Raw genomic sequence first — 25,000 nt, forward strand, 5'->3', positions numbered from 1 at the left:
GGCTGTTCTGCACTGTGCAGTCGTGGTGACATCTCCAGGGGAAGGGTGGGATCAGGGTTCCTGGGTTCTTGTTGTGGACAAGACTTCTCCTTGCACTGTGCAATTCCTGATGAGAGCATCCAGCAAGGGGGAACAAACCATCAGTGTACCCAGACTGGAAATTAATTGAAATCTTTTCTTTTGGGGTAAAAAAACCACTGAAGTCTGGGAGTCTCCATTGCTTGTCCTCTTTGACAAGGGCTGAATCTTCCAGTCAGGTTTGAGTTTAATCACTGCATGTAGGAAATGTTGGGAGAAAAGTCTGTGTGTGGGTGTCAGACGACCAGTCATGTGCTTAACAAGATGCCAGACCTTGCAAGCTGTGAAGCAACGAAAATAGTAGCTGAGATGTGACAGAGTGTAAAACATTAAAGGTCTAACTGGCCAGGCTCTGCCTAGACAAGGCTTCTGAGGATGAGGAGGGTGAGTACAGGGAGTTACCAGTGCATACTGGCCAAGCAGCAGCTAGATAACATGGATCAAAGAGCGTTGAGGTGGCTTTTCCCAATGTACATTACAGGCAGCAGCTGGGGAACCACAGCCAAGTCCCTCGCTTGAACACCAAGGCATAGGCTGAGGAGCCCATGGTGCACACCACACTTAACCCCCACACACTCCCCACCTCCTACTTTTGCTGCTCACATTCCCTACATGAGTAGTACCCACCAAAAGTTACGAACCACCTATGTATGCAGAGCACGAGGAAGGGGATACAACACCATCCACTCCCCATAGTTCATAGATCTGGAGCTGCTCTGCAACAATTACCAGCCCTCTAGCCTTTTTCCAAAGGAGGATCTTCATTTTTCACATTTCTAGCCTCCAAAATAACCTAAAATTGCAACTTGGAAAGGTTTGGGTGCTTTTCAGCACAGATAACTCTGAAACTTAATGCTGCCCTCTCATTGTGATCACTTCATTTAACAAAAGGCTCATGTATAAGAAATGTCTATAGTCTAGATCAGGTAAAGACTACTGTATTCTTTCCCCTTCCCAGTTTGCTGAAATAAGAACAAAACAGGATAGGAGAGATAAAATGTATTTAAAACATCACTTGCAATTTACAAAAAACATATTCTTATCTCTTCAAGTAGAAAGATATGGCTTAAACCTGAGAGACGTTTACATCTCCCTTACAGAGCACAGGCCCCCTCCCCATTGTGTGCCAGCAGACACTGGGAGAAATGAAAATTGGAATAAATCCCAGGCTGTAGTACAGGTGTACAGACCTTCCCAAGGGAAAAGCAAACACTTGGTGGAACCAATTCACACACAGCTCCATCCTTCTGAAGAAAAGTGGTTCATACAGGTCATAGTCCCAGTAGCTACATGGCCAAGACACAAAAAAGTCCTTCAGCCCCCACATGCCCTCGCCCACAGACAAGGGGAGGAGATTGTCCTGTTGGCTCTGTGGCAGGGCAAGAGTGGGAAAAAGGAAAACCAAAGCTGCCCCTGCCTCTGTTATAGAAAGGTACCGATTGTAATGAGCCAGCCAGCAGCACCTGACCATCGTGGTGGGGATTGTGTGCTCCTGGGGATGGAGGACACCTGCAAGGGGGGAGGATGGGAGGTAGTGTGTGGAGAAGGGGCTGGTCTGATGAGAAATCTGGGCACCTGAGAATGAGGAGGTCTGGAGGATGCTCAGATGTTTGCAGCATGTGTGGAAACAGGGCTTATGCACAGCAGGAATGATTGCCCTGTGGGATGCCAGTGGTCTCAGGTAAATGGTGGCTCCCGTGTGGTTGCTGCATCTCACCATAATGCACAGTTTCTTCATGGCTGCAACTCCATCTGCGCTCTCCTGCACCCCAAGAATCCCTGACAGGCATGGGAATGTGAGAAAAGCTGTAGGAGAGGAAGGTTGGTGCTCATCTCCAGCAGGGCCATGAAGGTAAATGGCTCCTCCTCAGCAGGTAGATCTGAGCCCCCACCAGCTGGTCTCCCCGGCCTCATGGGAATGGCAGGTCCGTGTCCCCTCTCTGCCCATGTCAGGCCAGGACGGCAGGCATGTTGGTGAGCTCTGGAAAAGGGGACACACAGTGAGCTACCAAACATCTGCATCAGTTCTGACAGCCACTGTGAGCAAACAGAACCTGTTTGAATATGCATGCAGCCCATGTTGGGTCATTTTGTCTGGATGACAGCTCCATGGGTGCAGAAATGTGGTACGTGGGAGGGTCCCCAGCCAATCCCACCCTGCCTGGCAGAACCAAGAGTTCTCAGTGCCTCCAGAGTCTCTTTTCACAGCATTGCAGAGTAATGAGTATTGGAGGGGACATCTGGAGGTGTCTGCCCCAGCCTCTGCTTGAAGCAGGGCCAATTGTATTGAGCTGCTATGGGGTCTGGGGCTGAGACAACCCAGACTGCATCTTTCCTCAAAACCTTCCTTCCTTAAGTATGGACACCCATCACCAACCCACCCATCAGGATCTCAGTACTCCCACAGAGACCCCCCCTGAGCAGGATGCAGCTTCTCTCCTCACCTGTCTTGAATTTGTTGTAGGAGCCACCATTCTCTATCATCGTGTCACTGTCCTCGGCAGGACAGCAGGAGAAATTCTTCTCTCGCCACCTGCATGGGGCAAAGCACCTGGGTCAGGCCACTGCCTGCTGTGGTGTTCCTCACAGCCCCCTGCTGCCTTGGACAGCTTTTTCCTACTTTGTGAGGGCAGGTATTTTGGGATTTTATCAGGTTCTTACTGAGAAAGGACTCAAGTACATGACTGATGTCTAAGCATCCACACTTCATGTGTGCAGCAGCATTCTGAAGGCAACTTTCTGATGTCCTGTTTTCTAAGCAAGATTTAAGAGCTCCAAAATCTCCAAAATGTTTACAGACACTGGTTCTAAAGCAGCCAAAGAAATTTGAAAACTGATTTTGGTGTGTTCATAAACCTGACAAGACCACACAGGGCACTGAGGCACTGCTAATGGCCCTTTGGTCCCAGGAGGGCTGGGGATGCCCTTGCTTGGGAAATGCACACAACATGAACACAAATCCTGGAGGAGTTGGACATAGGAAGGTCTGGTGGTGGTGGTGATGCTTTAGAGGGGTGATTGCAAACCACCCTGAAACCTGTAGCCTTGAAAACCAGGGGAAAGCAGGAAAGCTCCTCCTCTCTGAGGAGAGCAGAGCAGGGTAAGAGGGGAAGGAAAGGAAGCAACAATCTTGCCTTGGGAAACGTGGATGGCCAGCAAAAATGCCCATACAGCTGCTAGTTCATCACTGCCAAACTGCTACTAATTAATTTTTTCACCATCCCAGAGCAATATTAGCACTCCAACATTTTTCCTCTGCCAAAGCAAGTCACAGTTAACAGCAGCCCAGATTGCTCGCTCAGGGGCTTCCCAAACTTTCTGCTTGTTGCCACCAGCAGCATCATTGTACTGCAGCACCCTGCAAAAAAACTCCCCTGGGCTGGCTGCTCTGACCCTCCCTCCCACCCACCTGCAGCCAGCCAGCTGAAGAGCTGAGCCCAGCACATCCTGCTTTCCTTGGGCACTACTGGGATGAGAGCACAGGCACATTCCTCATACAACTGTGGCAGAGCAGAACATCCAGCAGCCAAACATGACCAGCTGGGGTGAGCCTGTTCCATGAACTCCAGATTTCCAAAAAATCTTTGACAGGGTGGAAGGAAAAAAAATGTGGTGTATGTGACATGGTCAGACATTTTTGTGTGGGAGGATGGATTTCCTGTGGGGCTCTGGCATGTGCAGAGACACATGGGATGCTCAGATTTTAACATTGAGAGCTGTCTTAACCAATCAGTCCAATGAAACACTGTCAAATAATAAAGAGAAAAATCAGTTCCTTTCTCTGCCCATCAGCTTCAATAATTGGTTTATGTTGCTACTATAAATCTACCAGTTCTCCACTGAATCCTGAGGGCAAACAATGTCTAAGTTGCCAAAATGGAAAGAGAAAATGAGAGCAAGCAGGAGAAACAGAGACGTTTTGGAGGACTATTGGGTCTTTCTTTCCTTTCCAGAAGGGAAAGTGTAAGGAAATGAAAGGAAAAGGAAATGGAAATGGAAAAGGGAAAAGGGAAAAGGGAAAAGGGAAAAGGGAAAAGGGAAAGGTTCTCAAGTGTAGTTTTAACCTTTCAGGTCACCTGAAATCATTCCTCCTTCCCTCCACCTGCAAAAGATGAGGTCAGGATCTTTTAACAAGCCATTAACAACTTGGTAGTTACCATTGCAGAACAAAGATGAGTGAGATGAGGAATGCAGAGGTCAGATCTGTCAGGATCCACATGGTGCTGTACTGCTGTGGAGTCTGGAAGAAAACAACAGACACAACAGGTTCTGTCCACCACTTAGGACCATGAGATTTGCAGAAAACCTTACTCAAGCTCTTTCTTCCTGATTGAATATGGCTGTTCAGCTGTCTGATTTGCATCTGCAGTAACATCCCTTGGGTGTTTAAAGCACTTGGTGGCACGTCAAAGTGGCCACTCAGCACTGGGTGCTTGGTGCCAAATCATTCTCCTTCATACAAGCAGGTCTGGTGTGTAGCCAAGAAGATTCACCATATCACTATGAATGCCTCAGAGACCTCTTGTTTGTAAGGCAGGTCTTGCACTTCTCAGCTTCACCCCAAAAATAACATCAACTGGTGGCATCTCATTTTCTCTGGCAAAATTGCCCTTTACTGAACACCACAGAGAGCCTGGGGTGGCTCCCACTTTAGGTGGGAAGATCATTCTTACACTGGACCACCACCCAAACTTAGAATGGACTGAAACACTGCACTTCTCTGGAGGGGAGCATTGTAAAATCTAATTCAAGACTGAAGCCAACTGTTTAAAGCCCTTAAAGGGACTCTGGTGGGACCAATGCCCCAGGGGCTTCTTGGTCCTACAGGCTGTCCAAGGCAGAATAACAAACAGAGAAATTATGTGAAAATTCCTCCCAGAAGGAAGGCTTATTTCTGTGGCTGTTTCTCTTGGACTTGCAGAAGAAGACCAAGTTTGACAAAGGCAGTGGGACGCTCTGGAAAAAAAATAAACTTCTGGCATCAGTAAGGTGCTTCAAAAGCTCAGAAATGGAAATCCTCATGCATCAGCTTGTACCCCAAAGGCCCTTCCTTTCCTCCGGCACAAGTCTCAATATTAATTTTTTTCCCTTATCTCAAGGCCTAAGGTGATAATCCAAACAAGTAGGGTGCTTCATCCTGAGCCAGGAGAAGAGAAGGGTATGGTAATAGCTGTAGTGGCTTTGAGGTTCCAGGTATGCCAGGTTTCAACTCAGGTCCTTCTTATGCAAAGGATCCTTAAAGGATGCTTTACCCATGTGTGAACTGGCCCATCATCTCCAAAGGTAATCATGGACATGCCAACCCAATTTCCCACCCCTGAGACAGAGAAGACTTCCACTTACCATGAGGAAGAGTGGCTGGCTGAGATCCTTCAGCAAGTGGACGGCATTGGTGGTCACAGAGTGTGCCCCAGAGCACCATGCCAGGGAATAGAGCCATGGCTCGTTGACCACATAGAAGTTGGTGGTGATGTTTGCCGCGGCATATTTCCTTTAAAAGACCAAAAGGCAACAACCTTCATTGAGCAAGGAGATTAGCACTTCCTTCGGGCTTACTCAAGGAGATTCGGGAAGATCATGGGAAATGGTTGTAATCTTCTGTAGGGAGTGCTTACTTTAGGACCTAGATAAGGAACATAAAGGAAAGCCAACCAGCCAATAATTAATCATTAACAACTGGTCAATACAGAATAGCTGAACAGCTGGAAACAAATACAGATAAAATGCCCAGAAGGTCAAAACCTTTCTAATCCTTCTGCCATATGAATCAAGGTAGAGATGTGTTTGTAAAGGAGGCTGTGGCCAGGTGGGGACCAGTCTCTTTCTTCAAAAGGCAACCAAAATATTCTGTTCTACCATTATTTCAGCATGGAAGATCTTCAAGCAATAGAACAAGAAAAAATGGACCCAAGTTTCACCAGGGAAGCTTTAGATTGGATATTAGGAAGAAATTCCTTAATGGCGAGGGTTATCAAGCTTCGGAATCAGCTCCCTGGGGAAGTGCTGAAATCATCATCTCTGGAGGTACTTAAAACATGTGGATGTGGCACTTGGGGACATGGTTTAGTGGTGGGTTAGGCAGTGCTGGGATAATGCTTGGCCTTGAAGGTCTTAGAGATCTTTTAAATCTAAACCATTCATGTTATTCTATAATCTTTCCACAGTGTGCTCCCAGCCACCACAGAATCACAGAGTAGTCCGAGTTGGAAGGGACACAGAAGGCCACAGAGTCCAACTCTTCAGTTAATGGCTCAGGCAGGGAGTGAACTCACAATGTTGGTGTTGGTTAGAGCACCTGAGTTGGATAAACCAGCTGAGCTAACCTTCAAAGCTGGCCACCCAAATTTGTTATGGTCGCTCCATCAACACATAATTTCTCAAGTTATTATAAGCTATTGAAACTTAATATGAAGTAAGTTTGTTCTTTGTATAATGGTAAAGTAATGTATCATCAATATCAGCATTTATAAATCTACCTAGGAACTATCCAAGGTTTACCCAAATGGATCTGTGTATGATTTTTTACAGCCTTTCAGCTTGGAGAAAAGAAGGCTCTGAGGAGATCTTAGAGCACCTTCCAGTAGTGAGATGGGCTACAAGAGAGCTGGAGAGGGACAATTTACAAGGGCTTTGAGTGACAGGACAAGGGGACATGGCCTTAAACTGAAGGGGGCAAGGTTTAGTGATCTAAACCTTAGGCATTAGGAAAAAATTAGGAAAAAATTCTTAACTGTGAGGGTGGTTGAGACACGGGTACAGACTTCCCAGAGAGGCTATGGACTCCCCATCTCTGGAGGTGTTCAAGGCCAGGCCATGGGGGTCTGAGAAACCAGGTCTACTGGGAGCTTTCCTGCCCATGGCAGGGAGGCTGTAAGTAGATGGTGCTGGAAAGTCCCTTACAACCCAAACTGTTCTGTGATTCTATGATTTTACATCCTATGACAATTATAATTGAGAAAACATGAACATTACTCTTGTCCAAAGGATCAAAGTTTTTCATTTCTTTTTCATTTCAACTAGACTTCAATGGTTTTGTGCATTGGAAAGAGCAAAAAAATCCTATTTACAAAAGGAGAGCTGGACAGGTAAATCTGGGGGGGGGGGGGTTGTGGTTTTTTGGGTTATTTTGCCATGTGAGAGTAGCATTTTGAGAACTCCTACAATGAATGTGGATCCTTTCATCATGGAAATGGCATTTTCAGTGTGTCACATGCAACAAAGTACTGGTAGTGACAGACAAATGATGTCTCCAAAACACCGGCTACCAGAGGGTGATGGTCTCTCACCACAGCATTATGCCCTCCAACTGGTGTTTGTGGAAGAGCCATGGGAGGGTAAATAGTTGTTCATTCTCCCTGATTCAGTGTCGGTGGGACTGGGGATGGCACAAATAAAAAGACAAGAAATCAGGATACAGCTGTGTTGTTCTTACCAGAAGATCCTCAGATCCTGGTCAGTATGGAATTGAGGACAGCTGGATTTAATTACATGTGCCACCTCTTAATCAACAGTTGGAGTGAATTGCAGCCTGTCACCCCTAAAATACATCAGGGATGGCTACTTGATCTGAAGGACCTATTCCCAAAACATTACAGTCTCTGGAACTGGTCACTGGAGGGAGACATTGCCCCATGCATGAGGCAAACACAGACCAGATGCAGCCCAAAGATTGTACTTGGGGCTGAAACCTACCGGATATCTTCACTGGACATGTCAGTGTAGACCAGATTGAGTTTGACAATATTGTGCTTTAATAGGTCTTCTATTGGTGCCTTTCTGCCCATTGTGTGCTGAAACCCTGGAGCAACAGATTGAACAAAGGACCTCACGCTGTTGTGCAGCCACAGGACCTGCAGGCAGCAAGAGGAACCAGTGAATTCTCAGCAGAAGAATTTGTGCCCCTGATATGCCCTGCTGTTCACACAAGCCCCGTAAAGATCACACCTTGAGGGACGTAACGCAGCCTGTCAGATTTTCTCCAATGTTTCTCCCAATAACCAAATAATATTCAGATGCAGGGTTAGAACTTGCAAGTCACTTTTATCAAGAAATAAGTATCCACTGTTCCTTGCTTATCCACTGGAAATCAGTAAGTACGTTTCACACAGCCCAACAATAGAGGCAGTGTTGTAAAAGAATGAAAATATAGCTTTGGTTTATGGAAAAGGCAACCAAAAATATTCTTTTCTTCCATGCTGGAAAAAATTACCATTCTTCCAGCATGGAAGAAAAGATCTTCAGCAGATACAGATCAGCATAACTCCCCAGACATCAATGGGTACATAACCTGAATCCCACGAGTTTAGCATTCATCCACTGCTGGGGGAGGAAGGCAATAAAGACTCACAATTTATTTTATTTTAAGTCAGGAATTTTTATGTAATATATAAAACAAGCATGGGTAGCAGGGAATAGACTGACAATTATTATATTTATGAAGGGGTGCTGTTTAGGGGCAAAGGCATCAGCTGATATATACACTGCCTTTTTTCCTGTGCTGCTGAAGGATTACACTATTGTGAACCTTCTGAGGAACTAATATTAGGAATATAATACATCCAAATGACGGCATTTTAATCAAGTGAAATGCAATGGGCCAGTTTTATGCAGGTGAAATCATGCAGAGTACGCCCCAAAGTCTCAATGAGGAGAGCAAGAAAAAGGGATGTGGAGTGAGGCCACCCTACCAGATGGCGTTTAATCTTTGCCTCTTTGAGGATGACGTCCAGAACTTTGCGGAGCCACAAGTTCCTGTAAGGATGCTTCTCTGGAGGGCGGTAGAGATCAAATATCACAAGTTTATTGTGACTGTCTGCGAGGCGCAAAAAACTACTTAGCGTGTAAATGGATTGATTCATTGCCTGCTTTTGATCTGCCTTTGACAGGGAGCCCATCCCTACAAATGGTTTGTTCTAGAAATAAACAGATAAAAAAAAAGGAAATCAATCAGGTAGCTTGCTCTGGGAGTCAGCTGTATCTCTAAGAGGGAAAATGTTTTATGTCAGTCTTTGACAGGTGGGGATATTTTATTTTACTTATTTCTTCTACATAAGAAATGGGGGAAGCTAACCCAGGCAGTGAGGATACTGCTTCTGGGACCTAAATTGCATAGTGCAAAGCTAGCTCTGCTGTGCTTCTCTGTCCCACCTTGTTAGCTCTGAATAAACAGCACATTGCATGAGTAGCTCTTTTCTTCTTCACCCAGCCCATGAGCTCTGCTGCTGCCCTGATAAGGTGACACAAGAACACCCACCAGCCAATTGCTACAGGTCTCCTTAGCCTGAAGGCAAACTGGACAAAGCAAAGAGACCCAAACTGACAGATTTACACTGACTTATTTGAGTTTTGATTCAACTAGCAGTTCCTCTTCTAACACTGATGCTGTTAAATAATAGACAGCTGGTGTCTCTTTCACATCCAGCTGGCGACAGTCATGAAATCATAGAAGAGTTTGCATTGGAAGACACCCTTAAAGCTCATCTAGTCCCAGCCCCCTGGAATAAACAAGGATGAGTCCAACTGGATCAGGTTGCCGAGGGTCCAATCCAACTGACCTTGAATGTTTTATGCCCTTTGTGATGCTTACCTTAAGGAACCACGTTCCAGCATTCAACTTCTGCAGGGCATTCCAGGAGAAGAACGAAGCAGCTTTACCAGCGTCACTAGGGTAGACCTCTGCAATGTTAGTTGTCCTTCTCAAGGTGTCGTCATGCATGAGGAAAGGAACCCCATCATAGCTGCCAGAGAGCAAGAGTTCAGGTCACCTGGGGAGCAGGTTCATTCACAGCGTGAGCAGACTCAAGCCAGGTCAGAAGAACATGTGGGCCACTGTGAATGCAGCAGAGCACAGCAGTTCTTTGCAGAATGTGCAATATGGAGGAATGCTGAGGCTCACAACATCAGGTTATTTCCAGCTTAAATACCTCTGGAGATCTCACAGAAATCATGATTTTCTGTGTCTCAGTTTCCCTAGGGGCAACATGAGGGAGATGACCTTTTTGCCTGCCGACTCCCTCAAAAATGGTTTGTAACTTATGATTGAAATCTCTTTCTGCTGACATCACAGTGTTTCTGTGGTTTTCAGAGGACTGAATTCTGAATGGATAGTGACGGAAACACAAAATTTTCTTTTATAGAGAGGTCTAGTTTAGTAGAATGTCCACATGTTATTGTTTTTCTGATTGAGTGCCTGTGAACACCTCATCCTGCACAGAATGTTAGCATTTCATGGTGATGGGTTCACCAAAGGCAATTAAAGATCTGTTGGTTTGTAGACCTGATATAACCCTCACTGTGACCTGGAAGTCAGGATAGATTAGGGGCTTGTTTTTATACTCTGCCAGCCATTTAAAACACACTGTAGAAAAACGACTGTTAAATCAATAAGCTGCAGCTTATTGACTTGCCTGAGAACAACCATGCCCTACAGCCCCTGCCATCACATGACAGCTGAGGGACCCTGTCCCAGCCGTCAGTAAAACCCAGCTGCCTGGAGCTGCACATTTCCAGCCCTTAGAAGAACCAGTGTATATTCTGTGGGATGCGATGTTTTGCCCTCACCTTATGGCGACATCTGTCTCAAGCCCATCCCCACCATGCTCAATCGTCTTCAGAAATGACATCTCAGTGTTCTCTGGTGCCAGCTGGAAAAAACAGGCACACGAGCAGATAATTTTCACACACTCTCTGGAGGACTCTGCAAATACTTTCTGCCTCTTTGTAACATCTCTGGTTTTTATTAAGGGAGCATCATTATATTGCTAAAGTCTACTGTTTGTTTTCTTCCAATTTAGCCAATCCCATTGTGTAGAAGAATAACAGAATCATAGAATGATTTAGGTTGGAAGGGGCCTTGAAGATCACCCTATTCCAATTCCCCTGTCAGAGCAGTGACACCTTCCACTAGTCCAAGTTGCTCAGAGCCCCCCCAACCTGGTCTTGTCCCTCAGGAACATTGTTTTGCTTGTAAGCCAACTCATGCAGTGATGCCTTTGGCATGCAGTCCCAATGACCAGAAATGTTTCCCACCCTCCACAGATTTAATGGGGAAAGAAAAAAAAAAAAAAAAAAAAAAAGAACAAAAGATGATGGAGAAAGTAGCAACAGACAGGATGAAGAAATGACATAACTTCTGTAGACCTACCATTGGTGCTCCACGGTGTCCAATGAGGGCTGGCTTTGGTCCAAGTGTTCCCATCTCTCTGATGCAAGGAGAATACATCCCCAGAGGTATCAAGAAAAGAAAGAGAAGGATAGCCAGGTATGGACCAACAATTATCATCTGAGTAACTGAAAGAATTTGAAGGAGGAAGGCTAGAGTTAATCCACATCATAAGGTACGAGTCTGCCTTGCCATTTAACTTTGAATCCAATCCTCCATCTAAGTAGCTTTTGGGCTTTGTCCTATCCCTTTTTCCTTTCCTTCTTCCCCTAATTTTCACTTTCTCTCCAAACAATGCAACCCAGGAAAACAAATTGGTCAAAGCAAGGATGCAGGCTGTCTAAGTCAGGACTGCAGGTTTTAAGCTTTAATTACATCTCACTATGCCTGACAGCAAGATATGGCTTTATTTCTTTTTTTCTTTAAACATGATGCAATGAAATCTCCTCCATATGTAGAAAAACAATCCTCAGCAGAAGGATGCTAATTTTTTCTTACTCAGTTGAGAAGAAGCACCATTTTCAAGTTTCTTTCCCAATGAAGAAGAGTAGGTACCTCTCTTTCAACTATGTTGCATCTCCTTACTTTGAATACTTCCCTGGTTCATTCAGATGGTTGGTAGTGACCTTCTGTGTGTGACCTAGATAATCCTACAGACCCTGAGAGCATGGATATTGCACCTCAGAAACTTGCCAACTCATTATCTACAGTCTTCTCCCGAGTCTGTTGACATGTTGCCCAAGAGCCCCAGGAGTCCTTCTCCTCAGGGACCAAAACAGTTCTTCTGAGAAATGAGCACCTAGGCACCAACACCTCTCTCTTGACTGGGTACCACCATCCTCTGTGCCAGTGGCTCTGAAGGAATTTGGGCATACCCTAAGATGATGATGTGCTAAGCTAGGAGCAGCTCAGGCATGGTGGTATATAATGTCTAGGGTCCCTGTGTATTCTCCCCCAACCTCCCCAGCTGCAGTTCAACAGGAAAAGTCTTGGACCAGAAAAAAAAAAATGTTTTCACCAGTCCATTCTGTCTGTGATTGTTATAGCAAATCAATATCTGAAGATGGGTGTCAGGCAGATAGTTTTGGCTACATGGAGGAACAATAAGAGAAAAACAGACACTCCCAGTCAGGTTTTTCTGCAGTTTTTCCTGGCACCTGGCTTTGTCCTTACAACATTTGGTCATTCTTCCTAGAGGTGGGCAGGAACGTCCCGTGAGATAACACTAGGAACTGATCAAAAAGATCTTTTCCCTATTTCAGCTGGCCTGGGATAAGCTAGTCTGAAGTGGTTTGTCTGACTGGACTGGAGATCTCTTCTGTACACAGCAAGCAAAAATCAGCCAAGGGAGCTGCCACTGGCTGCTTTCTCCTGCAGAGGGCCAAACAAATTTTCACTTGTGACTCAGAACATGGGTGCTTCTGCTAGTCTCCTCTGTCTCCACACAGATCACTGCCTCAGTAGTGGGCAAAACACTGCAAGGTAGCATGCAAACCAGTCACACACTGGGACAGCAACAGGGCAGTGCACAGCCCAAGCCCCAGCCCTACTAATTTCCCTGAGAGATGCAGAATTTGAAAGACTCCTCTAGCTGGAGTGCAGGTGTGGGAGGGAAGGGCTCCTGCATGCCTCTTTTCCCATGCTTGTATATATCTTCTATCATACTGGAAGCAGGAACCAGAGCTGCCGTACCTTTCTTATCTGCTCTGATGGCATGAACAGCCACAGGCCAGGCAAGAAGGACCATGATGGCAATTGCCCCTATGTGGAGGTAAGGAGCTGTGACCTGGCAAGGAGAAAAAAAGGATTTTAGTCACAGGATGAACTGTGGAGACAGATGGAAACAATCCCCATCAGAGCTACAGTCCTTACACCTGGATGGGCTCCTGATGCAGATACCAGCAGTAATCACTCTCCCTCACCTGTGTTGGATCCACCAAACACCTCAGGAATCAGAGAGACATGTGCCCCTGTCCAGGCCAGGGAGGAGTGTGTCCCAGCCTAAGGAGTGCTCCTCACTTCTTTACTTTCTCCTAAATCAGCTGAAGGGGACACAACTTCCCTCCTCCATGAGAACATGATTGCCACTACTGATATCCATAATCTGTGAGCATCTTCCAGTTTAACCCAATATAAACAACTCCAATCCAAACCCATCCACGCAATAGCCATCTCCACACCACACCATGCTGCAGTTAAATCATTAAACTGATGTCAATAAACCTGAGTGATAAAATGTGGTATTTACTAGCTGTGGTAAGAAACTAACTACTGTGGTATAATAGAAGCAGATATATTAGATAATATTGCTGGACAGATATAGTTAATAGATGTGATTTCTTTAATCCTAAAGATTAAACAAGAAGCTCACAAAACAAGAACACTTCTATGCTTAGCATGAATGCATGAAAAGAGGTGGAAACCAAGCAGAAATACAGAATCTGAAGGGTTGTTGGTCTAACACATTTTTCCTAAAACTAGGCAAATTTTAACTAGAAACCAGTCCATTGTTTTCTCATGCTCATCAGCACCCTGGGGCAAATATTCCAGCTAGAACTGACAGTTATTAAGGTATGCATTAGGAAAAAACCCAACTCTCCAGACGCAAACCTTTCCTATTTCTTGGTCCTGATGCTCGATTCTCTAAGCTGGAAAGGTTGAAGAAAGCAGCAGCCACTGGGACATGTTACTGCACGTGACACTGTCTGCCCCAGACACCCAATACCAACATCTCCTAACCAGAAGCAGGATCAATTGTGCAAGCAGAGGTGCCATCTGAGATGTCCAGAGTACCTGAGATAGATTTGCTGGGCTAATGAACATGACACATTATCTACAAGAGGTTCATGTCCTTTGGGAACAGCAATGGGAGACCATCTCAAAGGGCATGGACTCCTGAAATAAACAGCATCTTTGGGGAACCCAAAGGCTTTTGTGTCTCCTTCCCCTCAAACAAATCCCCTGGTGTCTGTCGGGGGAGGAGAAGCTGATGGTTTCTCATAACCTTTGCCAGTGCACAACCCAGTGGTTAGGGAGCTGTAGAGCAGGAATGTGCAATTAACCACTCCCTACGAATACCGCATCTTCAATTCCTCTGCCTTCACTAAGACACATAGGGGAGAGGTAGCAGACCCAAACAGCATAAAATCATAGAACTGTAGAGTGGTTTGGATCCTGCAAAGCATCTGTGTAGTCAAAGGCTACAGGCTTCCCCCTTCCCAATACAAGTGGGGACCTGGATGCTCAGACACTGAACAGCACTGGACAGCTCTTGCTTCCACCTTCAGATCTGGTGAGAGTTGAGGAGGCCAGCAAATATGAACTCTGACTTCCTGCATCCAGCATTTTGTCCCACCTGACACCAGTGTTCTCCACCTGCTTCACAAAACCCCAGTGTGCTTGTGCCCTCAGGAGATTAAGCTCTTCTGAGTCACAAAAGACTGAAATTTTGCTGTACCAGCAGATTGGGATGAGGGATGAGGGAGAAAGTTCATGCTGCAGCAAACCTACCAGTCTAAGGGGTCTGATTTACCTGCCCTGGGCAGCTGGAATTTAACAGTACACCTACATTTTTGGGGAGGGAAAAGAAAAAAGGGCTGTAACTTTCTATATCTTTCCAAACTGAGATGTGTTAAATCACATGGCTTGAAACCCAGCCTCGGACCTCAGCTTCCTTTCCCCCAACAGGAAATGTTAAGTCAAAATAAAAGTTTTCTCAGAACGTACCTTGCTAACAAAAACCATGTGAAAACCATCCACCACATGGAATAGCTTCTGCCAATTGTCACAAAATACTCCTATAAACAAGCTGCTCTTCCAAACAGACCTCCTAACCCCCCTTACCTGGAATGACAGACGGACAGTTTTCCGGTGGTCTCGCCAGAGTATAGATAATGCAAAGAGGCATGCGATAGAGAAGCCCAGGACGAGAAAAGTACCAATCTGAGGGGACACAAAGAAGACATGATTCAGCTTCAGCATTTCTGCATAGGGTATGCCATCCATCTTATTCACGGCTAATTTAAGCAGCTGGAAAAATTGTTTTGGATGCATGAGATTGACTGTGCCAGTTCAGAGCCAGAGATCCAACAGGTCTAAAACCAAATCCACAATGTTATCAGTATGGCAGGACTGATTCTGGGAGTTGGGTACTCAACTAACTCAGCTCTCAGACTTCTCTCTGTAACCAGTGGAGAAAGAGGAATTTCAGAGGTGATCCATTCCTGCCCGCATTATGATGGAATGTGCCTCTCGCTATTGACATAGATGGAGCCTAGGTGATCAGCTTACATTAAATCCCTAACCTGCAGATGGAATTCATCACTTCTAAACTCAAAAGTAACAAAATCCACCCAAAAGGGACAACAACTTCCTTGTTCTATGAGCTGCCTTGTAACAGGTTTCAGCAATAACAAACCCTCCCATAATTAGGAGATGAGGGTTCACTTTTTAACCAAAAAGGTGAGGCAGTGTCTCAGTCAATTCTTCAGCTTCTCATTCGGTTTGGTACCAGCACTGTGGTAATGGCAGACCTTTCTTGGTATATCATCTTACTGCTGACGACTAAAGGTAATTGCACCAAGGCCCTAACCATTCTTCAGGGCATCTTCTACAGATCAATTCTTTAATAATCTATCCCTAATCCCTTGCACCCAAGAATGCCTCTTTTTTATTATTATTATTATTTTTAAAAATTTTTTGTTTAGTTGTTTTTTTACAAATTGTTCTACAACTTTCTCGTTCTTCTGGAACCCATTTAGCAATAGTAAAGATCATGCAGTTTCCATTACTTAAATGAAGAAGCACAGGATCAAGCATGTTCAGCTATTCCCTCCTCCTTTGCAATCGCTTTTTATCCCACCCTAAACTGCATGGACAGAGAAACATTTTTAAAGGCCTCACATAGCCTCAAAAATTACTTCAAGAAGATTATTCTAACCCATAATTTTACAGCAGTAAGTCCCTGATAATTTGTTTCTGTGTCTTCAAAACTTCAAAAGGCATTTTCCAAACACTAAAATAGAATTAAGAACTATAGAACAGTTTGAGTTGAAAGAGACTTTAAAGATCATCTAGTTCCAGCCCCCCTGCCATAGACACTAGATCAGATTTCTCAGGGCCCCATCCAGCCTGGTCTTGAACATTCCCAGGGAACCACCCAAAGACCAAAAGGCATAAAGCAGCAGGATGCCTTGGAAAAACCATCTTTCTCTCCTGTGGAGAGAGCAGACACTTTTTTCACTTTGCTGGAGTCTGATCCAGAAAATCATGCAGTGCTTCTCATGAAAACTTTGCTTTTGACTTCATGTTACCATATGTAGATGAGTCGAATATAGACATCTTCACCTGAATGAGTCACTGCAGACACCTTTTAGAGTCAGTGGGGGAAAAAAGGTTGTTTGAGTGTGATTCATCTCATCTTAATTTAGAGGCCTATGACCAGCTGGATGAATTGCATCTTCAGAGGATTCATTTCCCTCCACTGAGTGCAAAAGGAGTTTGAGCAATCAGCTCAGGTGGAGATATAATTTTCACGGGTATCTCAACCTCATAAGATAAACCTCTTCCCTCTCTTCCTTCTCTCCCAGAGTCCAAGAGGTTTTCTGTGCAAAGAAACACCACAGAATCAATTAAAAGCATAGATTAGAGTTACCAGAAAGCCCTGACTCTCCCCACCTTGTGACTCCAGTGCAGGTACAGCTGCTGACCTTCTGCAAGCAAACACATCGCGAGGACCTGGGAAATCAAGAAGAGATTGTATGCATCCTGGTGCAAGGTGGTGACCTGTGCCCGTGAGGCACTTCGGGAATTATTTTGGCATTGGGAAGTTACTTTACACTAGGTCTTCCTGCATAATGTCAATGTTTGCAGAACTGGTGTATGGAGAGAAAAGTCTAGTGCTACAGTAAAAATGCTTCTGAAATGGCCAATCATATCTCAGGACTGCCCTTCAGGATCAAAGACATTTTCCCGGGTAACAGATAATTGGGCACTTTGGGGTACTTGCTTACAATGGCTTTTTGTGAGGAGAGACTCTAAAAGAGGAAGATGGCCAGGGTCAATTATTACTGTATAAACCAATACAGCACTAACCTTCACTATTTTCTATGCATTTATTGAGATTAGAGACATATCAACCACGGGAGAGAAGTCAGGGAATAAAAAATGCCCCAGATCAGCACAAAAGTACAGAGCAGACAGCAAAAAAGGCAATTTTTCCACATTTACCACAGGGAATGTAAGAGACAGGCAGATCTCAGACCTGTCTCAGAGGAAAGTGTCTTGGGGATCAAATGCCTCCAGTTTTTGGTGGTTGGCATGTCCCTTCCACCTGATGGCAAGCTGGAGCCCTTGGGGAGGGTTCTTGTGAAGCATGCTGCAAACCCCAGCCAGAACAGAGGACAACCCAAGATTTCTTGAACACCAACAAGCCAAGAATGAAGCAAGTCAGCCCATGGTTCTCATGCAGAGCTTCTTCGCATAGCTCCATACCTAAGTAACCAGTGAGTCTGGAGATTAACTTCACCCCAAGAAACACTTTCAGCAGCAAATTTTCACTTTGCTGCTGTGAAAATGCACAGGTCTATGCCCAGGAGTCTAAATGCCTGGGGAAACTTTCCAACCACTGTAAAGGATCATTCTGGGACAAGTGTCACCAGGTATCAGGGCTTAGAGAAAAGCACCTGTTAGTAAATATCAGTGCTCCACTGAGGAGGATCATTTATGACGCAAGTCCCTCCAGACTGTAGGATAGTGGGGTTGTATGAAAACAAGATATACAGATTTGGGGGAAGAGGGTCTTCTCTCCTGAAACTCAACTGCAAGCTGATCCCTATCCCTCTACAAACACACTCTCTTTCCAGGATCATGCTGATTTGAAGCAAGATACAAGCCAGGGTGGATGGGGCTTTGAGCAACATGGTCTAGTGGTAGATGTTCCTGTCCATGACGGGGGTGGGAATTAGATAACCTTGAAGGTCCCTTCCAACACAAATCATTTTATGATTCTATGATAAACTCAGCAGTGAACATAAGTGCTTCTTGACATGTTGGCTTCTTGACATGTTGTAATGCAATAAATGCACCCAGTACATGAGGAGTAACTTGGGAGCAGTTGAGATAGAACTGAAATACTGCTAAAGATTTTAAATCAGCCCCATTGAAACAAGCTATTTCAGGGTGAAAAAATGAGAGCAAAAAGCTACTCTGCTCCTTTGCTGCAAGTGATGTTACACGAAGACCTGGTCCTTGCGTACAGTAACGCCAAACATTTTTAGAACTTTCTGAGCCCGAAGGGACCCACAAGGATCATCAAAGTCCATCTTCTGGCCCTGCACAAAATCACACCAAGAATCACACCACGATTCTTGAAGCAACTCATGAATTAACATGAGTCAGGTACTCATGTTCCTGAGAGCATAGTCCAAATACTTCTTGAAATCAGGGCACTCAGACATGACTACTTCCCTGGGGAGCCTGTTCCAGTGTCCAACAATCCTCTGGGTGAAAAACCTTCCCCTAATTTTTAACCTAAATCTCCACTGATACTGTTTTATGATATTCCCTCGTATCTTCTCACTGGTCTGTCTATTCCAAATTGCTTCCACACACTTTCTGGGATTGTCTAATGTAAGTACAGAGACATGAGGGCTTAGGTGATCAGTATGTTTCTGACTAATTCTGCCAAGGTTAGAGTCAAGGTCCCTCTTGCCAGTCCCATAATCTCCCAGAATCTTACAGCCTCCAAATCTTGTATTCTTCTTCTCCTTAAAATGAGGTGTGGAAGTGTCTCCCCTCCCCTCCCCTCCACCATCTACCTGCAAAGTGGTGATTAAGGGATTCTTCCCAGTGGCAAGAGAAAAGGATTTACTGCAATGAGAATTTCATTTCTGTCTCCCTCTTTCTGAGTGGCTGCATTGACCACAAGGTTTTTCTGCAAAAGGTGGAGAGCAGATGCTTAACTTCACTCTACTTCAGCATGGGAACTACCTTGTAATCATCTCAATACTTCTGGTGAGGTGTGGGCAGGCTCTGAACCTACACTACAAGGACATGCAAGCAGGCACTTAGACACTTGGCTCACCTGTGAGTGTCTGCTCACTTAGAAGTTCACAGCAGCTGGATTCAGGTCCTTCTATTCATTCACTTCATGGCAAAAACTCAGAACTTGTCTGGTACCCCAGTCTCTTAGGGATGGAGTTTTGAGGTCACATTTTGGATTTCAGTGTCAATGTACTATTTTAGGTCCTCTCCATCTATGAATGAAGAGGCCACAACACATCTGAACCTCTTTACTTTGTACAGTGACAAGCCACCTCCTGACAGCCCTTAGAAAAAACATGGTTGAACTGCAGAGAGGCAAATGTTATCTGTTGGGGTTTGAAAGACTAAACAAAAAAGGATTTTTCTTCTCCACTGAGCATAAACAGTTCTGTAATTAGACCCCTCAGTTTAACCTTTTAGCCCTAATGGGGATGAGAAAATTTTCTTGAGTGGTTGAATTGAATTAATTGAAATTGTGTGAAAAAATGACAACGATGCGTGTGGATGGAGAGCATCCTTGTCCAGACAGTTAGTGCTTTCTTGTGCAGCATTTTCTTCAGCCACTTGAGGCAGGTGGGCAGAAGTCTGTATGCTTCAGTGGGTCACAACAAGGTCATGGAAGCAGGCTTGCAGGTTCCAGCTGGGTGCCATCAATAAGAAAGAAGGTATGGTGTTCACAAGCAAAACCAGATCAGCCACTGGTTGATATCAATTCTTTCTGCTCCAGCAAGGGCATCAGGGTCTTCAGAGTTCTGAAATGATGGGCTATTTATGCAAAACACCACCAGAAAACATCACCTAGGTGAAGATACTCTCCATCCAGCACTGTTCAACCAGAACTTGGGATGTAATTCGTCATGGCAGAAACCTATTTGGCCATCAGCTGTCTGAAATGTATTAGAACCCACCTATTGTATAGTTCCCACACTGAATGACTTACTTTGATGTGGAAGGACTGAGTTGCTCTTACCAGCCTGTGAGGCTCCCAGTGTTTTGCTGGGTGGTCCATCAAAGCCTTCAGTGAAAGGAAAGCTCTGCAAATATTGGTGGAGGGATGGATTCCTGGCAGAGTCCTCCTCTGAAAGAGCCCTGCTAGGATGAGCTTTGGCCAGCCACGGCTGCTACAATACCCTCCAGGTTTCCAGACAGCAGGGGCGTAAGCGGTGGCAGTGTTAACTTTCCTTGCTCCCTTTTCCCTCAAGACCTAATAACATTTAAGTAGCAGCCTCATGCCCACAGCACCCACTTCCTAGCATGGATTCGTGCAGCAGTCTTGCTACAAAGGACATGGTGGCATGGTGATGCAATCAAGCAGGACAAGTGTCCTCAGAAATACCCAACAGCTTTGGTTGGGTCGCCTCACAGCTTCATAAACGCCAGAAGGAAATGGACCTTCCCTGCAGCGGCTGTTCCCAGAGCAGAGGAACCTCTGAAGTGTTTCTCCTGTTGTCTGATACCATCCAGACTACTTGTATTCTATCAGGTTTATTCATGCTCACCCTTCTGAGGAAGGCAAATGTTGTTAGGCTCATTAGACAGAACTGAGAGGCTTGAGAGGAAGAGGATGATGCAGTTACATAATAAAAAGTAAGACCGGGACTGAACTAAACTGTGTAGGACACCAATTTCACCTCATATCCTCCATCTTCTTTTCTGGCTTTACTTTGCCCATCACCTACCCTGATAGCTTGTAGACATCATATTCATGGTGACAAAAAACTGAAAATGCTCAAAGAAAATCCACTTCTTGGACACTGGCTGACATTTGGATCCTGACGGGGCATGACCAAGCTGACACATGAGCCCCAGGGGTCTTCAGACTCTAAGCCCAGGAAATTCTGCAAAGCTTGTTTCTAGCATGGGCTATGGTGAGTTAGTCTGACCCTGAGGCTGACTCCAGATCCACAGCATCTGAGGCACCATCTCAGATGTATCCATGTCACATGGGCATCTCTGGCAAAGTTCTGAGTTGCCCAAAGTAGTATTGTAACCACCCAACTACCCACACCACTCCATGGCCCCTGGGAAAGCCAGGGGGCTCTGCTGAATAATAGTCCATGAGCCACAATGGTGTTACCAAATCCTTGCAATTAATTATTGTTGTTAGTCCCTTTCAGAGCTCAGTTCACATCTCTTTCAATGCTCTTGATCACTGTGGGCATGAACAAGCACCTGTCCTATTTATCACTTGGGAGTTTTTATTGCTAGCAGTAGAATAAAAGTTCTATTTATTTGTACTTCATCAGGAAAAAAGGACCCCAGAAACCAATTGTGTTAGGTACTGCATGGACAAAGCCAAAAGAAGTTCCCTGTCATGAGCAATTTACAGACTGACTGTATGATGACACATCAGGGAATGGGTAAGAACAGCAGGAATGGATGATAAAAGCTGGTTGTCTTGGTCACCAAGGTGAGACAAAGCCACAACCTCACCCTCAGCACCTGGCATTTCCAAATGAAAGTCAGAGCAGGCATAGCACTGATGTGAACTCCAGTGCCTGGAGTCAAAGTGAATTCTTGGCCTATAGCTCTGGATGAAGAAGGTGGAAAAACGGGTCCAAATCTGTCTTTATTTGAGAGCTTTCTTATGAGGGAAAGAACAGAGAAAAAGGATAACTAGAAATTTTAGGAAAATTTTGGGGTTGGTATGTTTCCCTAACTAAAGCACACATCATATCAGAAAATTTCACAGGAAGGATTTGGAAAAGCAAAGATTTCAGGAACCTCTTTCAGCATAAATTTCAGCAGTGTTTTCTCACCACATCTATTGCCTCTACCTGGAGAAAACCCTCCAGGAAAGCAGAGCCAGCCAAGTGAAAAAGTTCTGTTCTCCTTCCTCTAGTAGACCTTTTCATCCAGGATTAGAATAACTCAGCTGTGATGACGTATCACCACCGCTACATGACTCAGAGCTCATATTTCCCTGCTGCCAAAACAACAATTTTTAGCTCCCCCTACATCTAAATCCAGACACTGCTGGGTCAGCTTTCCTTGGGTTCAAGGAGGAACTGTATACATTTATCAAAGGGATATTATTGAAAGAAATCACAGAAACAACATCTGGCTCAAAAACTCCCGAGCTGAAACTGGTCATGCAGTTGCAGATAGCTACGGGGAGCTGTAAACACTCAGTGTGTTCCAGATCATCTCCTGACTTTCACTGTCTAAAGATCATATGGAGGACTAGCTTGAGCTTTGGTCTGACACATTAAAGCCACCCCTAAGTTCACCTTTCAGGACTGCAAATCAAGGTTAGCTTACAAGGAGCATTACTTACCAGTAACAGTGAGATGTATGCGAACAAGACTGCAGCCACAATCAGGATAACGAGAGACCAGAGAAACCAGTAGCCCAGGTTCCCATAGTTATACCTAAAAATAAACCAATAAAATACTGTAAGAATGTTTTTTGTTAGCACCTGGAGCAGAGAGGGCCAACAGCCCTCTTCCTTGAAATTCTGAAATTTTCTAAGCAACAAAACAAAGAAAGGCGGAGGAATAGCCTAAGCTGTAACATGCAAAAGTGATTAAGAGCCTCCTTCCCAAAATCCCTGATTGCACTAACCATCAGACTAAAACAGCTTATTATACCTTTCCTTCCCATAATATTTGAGCAGCTTTAATTTAATTTTAGGGGCCAGATTTGCATAACTGTTGCCTACGTAGTACAGAAAGAAAAGATGTGCATAAATCCCTGATGATTATTTCTTACTTTTGAATTTGGGAACATGGAATTCTCTTTCAGTGAGACGGCTGGTGCAATGCCTCTGATTCCAGTCACTATATTTCTTCACATGGAATGGGGGAGAAAGGGAAGGAGGAAAAGAAAGACTCAGAGAAGGAAAGAGTTATTTAGTCCTTCTATTCACAATTTTTGTGATGATGATGATTCTCCCCTTTCTCCTAAATTCACACATACATCTAAAAATTGTACCCAAGCAAAGGCCAAGTCTCAGCACCTCCAGAGTCACTGGACATTCAGTTTGGATGCTGTAACCAAGAGTTTAAGGTGCCAAATCTTTGCTTCATTACTAAAGCGCCCTGTTGCACCACAGCTGCTCCAGAGGGTGCTCATCCCTTCCCAGTCATCCTAGTGACCAGCTGAAGGGGTGAGAGAGGAGGAAAAGATGTTACTTACCAGTCAAAGCTGTTGTAGTCATTTTTACCTTCACCCCACGTGTACAGAAAGACCAGAGAAAAGCAGAAAGCTGCAACGAGCAATGGGAAAAACATGCATTCCCGCTGGAGAGGGAGAGGAAGGAAAGCAGTCAGAGCTACGGCCAGCCAGAGCAATCAAAGCAAATGGCAGGTACTTTCAGCATGCATAAACATATGTAGCTTGGTGTTGGAATTCTCACTGAAGTAAATATGGGGAGGAATTCCCATCCCCTCCCTTGTAACCAGGAAAATGTCCTCAAAATCATACTCTGTACTACTCGTTCTCACGGAAAACTCATTACTTCCCAAATGAACGGGATTTTACCCGCCTCACATGAGAGGAAATTGCACAGTTGTGCTACCTTCTTTGCAATTCCTACTGCCCACCCAACCCTAATGTTACTTCTTTCATTTGATTCTATGGCTTTGAGATGTTCCACTGGCCAGGAGAGGTTGGTGCAAACTCCATGTTTATTATCAGACAAATAGAGCCTGCCACAGAAGCAGCAATTCATCCGGCATTTAGAGCAAAATCTAACAGCCCAACAGATCCCAGCGGACTCCAAATGATATTGGGCTGGGATTCCATGCCATCAACCCCTTGTCTGCTTAGACTTCCCTGCCCCAGTACAGAAATCCAAGTCTGTGCTGACTTTGAGCTGGCTTACCACGCTGCAGCAGCACTTCCCAGGCTCGGTCCTTTCGCGCTGGTAGCGCTTCCAGCGGCAGCTGTAGAAGCCAGCCAGGCAGGAGACGAAGGGCTGCTGCTCGTACTGCTGCAGCAGGTGCCGACGGACCACCTTCAGCTTCCCAAACTTCATCCTCTTGAGGCTGGTTGTCCTGGCCTCCATCTGAGTGCCTTTATCTCATCCTCCTCCTGAAACGAGAACACAGGTTTTACTGGGAGACTGCTGGGTAAGCTTTCCATACTTGAGAAAGGAGAGAAAGCTTTCCCAAGCAGATGCTGAGACCAGCAGGAAGTGATGCTGAGGACATCCCACCTTATTTTATATACCAAAGTGAGATGGCCAGCTGAGAAGCGTGGTCACTGCAAATTCTCTTAGCAGTCAGTGGTGCCACTGGTTGTAACTGAGGCGCCCTGAGTCACACTTGATGATCTACCTCTGCCTCCTTTTGGCTATACAGGAGGTTCTGGGAAATGAAATCATTAACTTAAGAACATTTCAAAATATGTCATATGAACCTAAATCTAGGATTAACTATGGAAATTATTCAGCATCACTGTGACCTGTTTGAAACATGCTATCAGTTTAACTAGCTCATGTAGAAAAGGCACTAAACACCCCCAGGTACACAGCTCTCTTATCCTGGCAAAACTGCAGCTCTGCAGAGACTGATCCCTTAAGAAATAGTTATTACCTGGCTGAAACAACTTTACTGGGAACAGACTTTCAAGTGTAGAAAGACCAGCTTCAAAGATGTACATGTGGGAGAGCTATTCACAATCATAATTGAAACCAAAGAACTTGGTGGTAAATTGCAACCAGTGTAGTGGCAGTGAAGCAAACAGCACAGGGACCAGTGCTAGGTGAAGATTGGT

The 25,000-nt window shown here is 45.0% G+C and overlaps 1 protein-coding gene across 1 annotated transcript; it reads right to left on the reverse strand.

The window, feature by feature from the left end:
• Positions 1–1,062: 1,062 nt before the first annotated feature.
• GDPD4 (glycerophosphodiester phosphodiesterase domain containing 4) lies at positions 1,063–24,311 on the reverse strand. The gene is made up of 15 exons (XM_059840356.1): positions 24,108–24,311; positions 23,420–23,523; positions 22,560–22,653; positions 16,916–16,975; positions 15,083–15,181; positions 12,932–13,025; positions 11,222–11,367; positions 10,639–10,721; positions 9,665–9,815; positions 8,766–8,990; positions 7,771–7,928; positions 5,422–5,569; positions 4,236–4,318; positions 2,523–2,611; positions 1,063–2,059 (listed from the first exon to the last, which is right to left on the reverse strand). The coding sequence occupies exons 1-15, from the start codon at positions 24,288–24,290 to the stop codon at positions 2,028–2,030; spliced, it is 1,749 nt and encodes a 582-aa protein (XP_059696339.1). The 5' UTR covers positions 24,291–24,311; the 3' UTR covers positions 1,063–2,027.
• Positions 24,312–25,000: the final 689 nt, after the last annotated feature.

The sequence above is a fragment of the Haemorhous mexicanus genome, chromosome 2 (genome assembly GCF_027477595.1).
Source record: "Haemorhous mexicanus isolate bHaeMex1 chromosome 2, bHaeMex1.pri, whole genome shotgun sequence".
In the NCBI taxonomy this organism is placed as follows: domain Eukaryota; kingdom Metazoa; phylum Chordata; class Aves; order Passeriformes; family Fringillidae; genus Haemorhous; species Haemorhous mexicanus.

What these genes read in the sequence shown, in the direction of transcription:
- GDPD4 (XM_059840356.1), bottom strand. Translation starts at nt 24,290, where the DNA reads ATGGAGGCCAGGACAACCAGCCTCAAGAGGATGAAGTTTGGGAAGCTG. An exon ending in GAGACAGATGTCGCCATAAG is followed by an intron (nt 9,816 to 10,638) that starts GTGAGGGCAAAA and finishes GCTCTCTGGCAG; the next exon opens with CTATGATGGGGTTCCTTTCC. An exon ending in ATGTCCAGTGAAGATATCCG is followed by an intron (nt 5,570 to 7,770) that starts GTAGGTTTCAGC and finishes GGTCTTTTAAAG; the next exon opens with GAAATATGCCGCGGCAAACA.